The sequence below is a fragment of the Acanthisitta chloris genome, unplaced genomic scaffold (genome assembly GCF_000695815.1).
Source record: "Acanthisitta chloris isolate BGI_N310 unplaced genomic scaffold, ASM69581v1 C16150116, whole genome shotgun sequence".
Lineage (NCBI taxonomy): Eukaryota > Metazoa > Chordata > Aves > Passeriformes > Acanthisittidae > Acanthisitta > Acanthisitta chloris.
This window is the reverse complement of record NW_008699171.1, coordinates 1-376: the sequence shown is the minus strand read 5'-3', so window position 1 is coordinate 376 and position 376 is coordinate 1. Positions and strand designations below refer to the sequence as shown.

Genomic DNA, 376 nt, shown 5'->3' with positions numbered 1-376 from the left:
ATTGGGGTTCCCCCTGGAATTCTGGGGTTCCCCCAGCCCCGAGGATACGTGAGCCTGGTCGATCATGCACTTGCAGAGGGTGAAGTCAGTGTGGGGGAGGTTGGTGAGAGCCTTGAGCAGGATCTGAGCTGTCACCCCAGTCTGGAAGAAGGCAGGGTTGAACTGGTACCTGTAATGGGGAGCACAGGTGAGTTCTGGGGGGTCCTGGGACCCCTCAAAGACCCCCCAAGACCCTCCCAAGACCCCCCAGGCACTCACAGCTTCAGCACTGCCAGGTTGGCCTCGAGGTCATAAGCGTTTTCCTTAGCCTGGGTCTCCACGTAGCGTTCCAAGGTTGACAGGTTCTCGGGGTTGTACCTGGGCAGGTGAGTCCCTG

At 59.6% G+C, this 376-nt stretch overlaps 1 protein-coding gene across 1 annotated transcript; it reads right to left on the bottom strand.

Moving 5' to 3' along the window:
* Nucleotides 1-48: 48 nt before the first annotated feature.
* On the bottom strand, nucleotides 49-359 carry EIF3K (eukaryotic translation initiation factor 3, subunit K; the record flags this gene model as incomplete). Its single annotated transcript, XM_009083256.1, has 2 exons — nucleotides 49-169; nucleotides 259-359. Coding segments are annotated over 2 exons (222 nt in total), but the record flags the coding sequence as incomplete, so codon positions are not given.
* Between the last annotated feature and the right edge of the window lie 17 nt (nucleotides 360-376).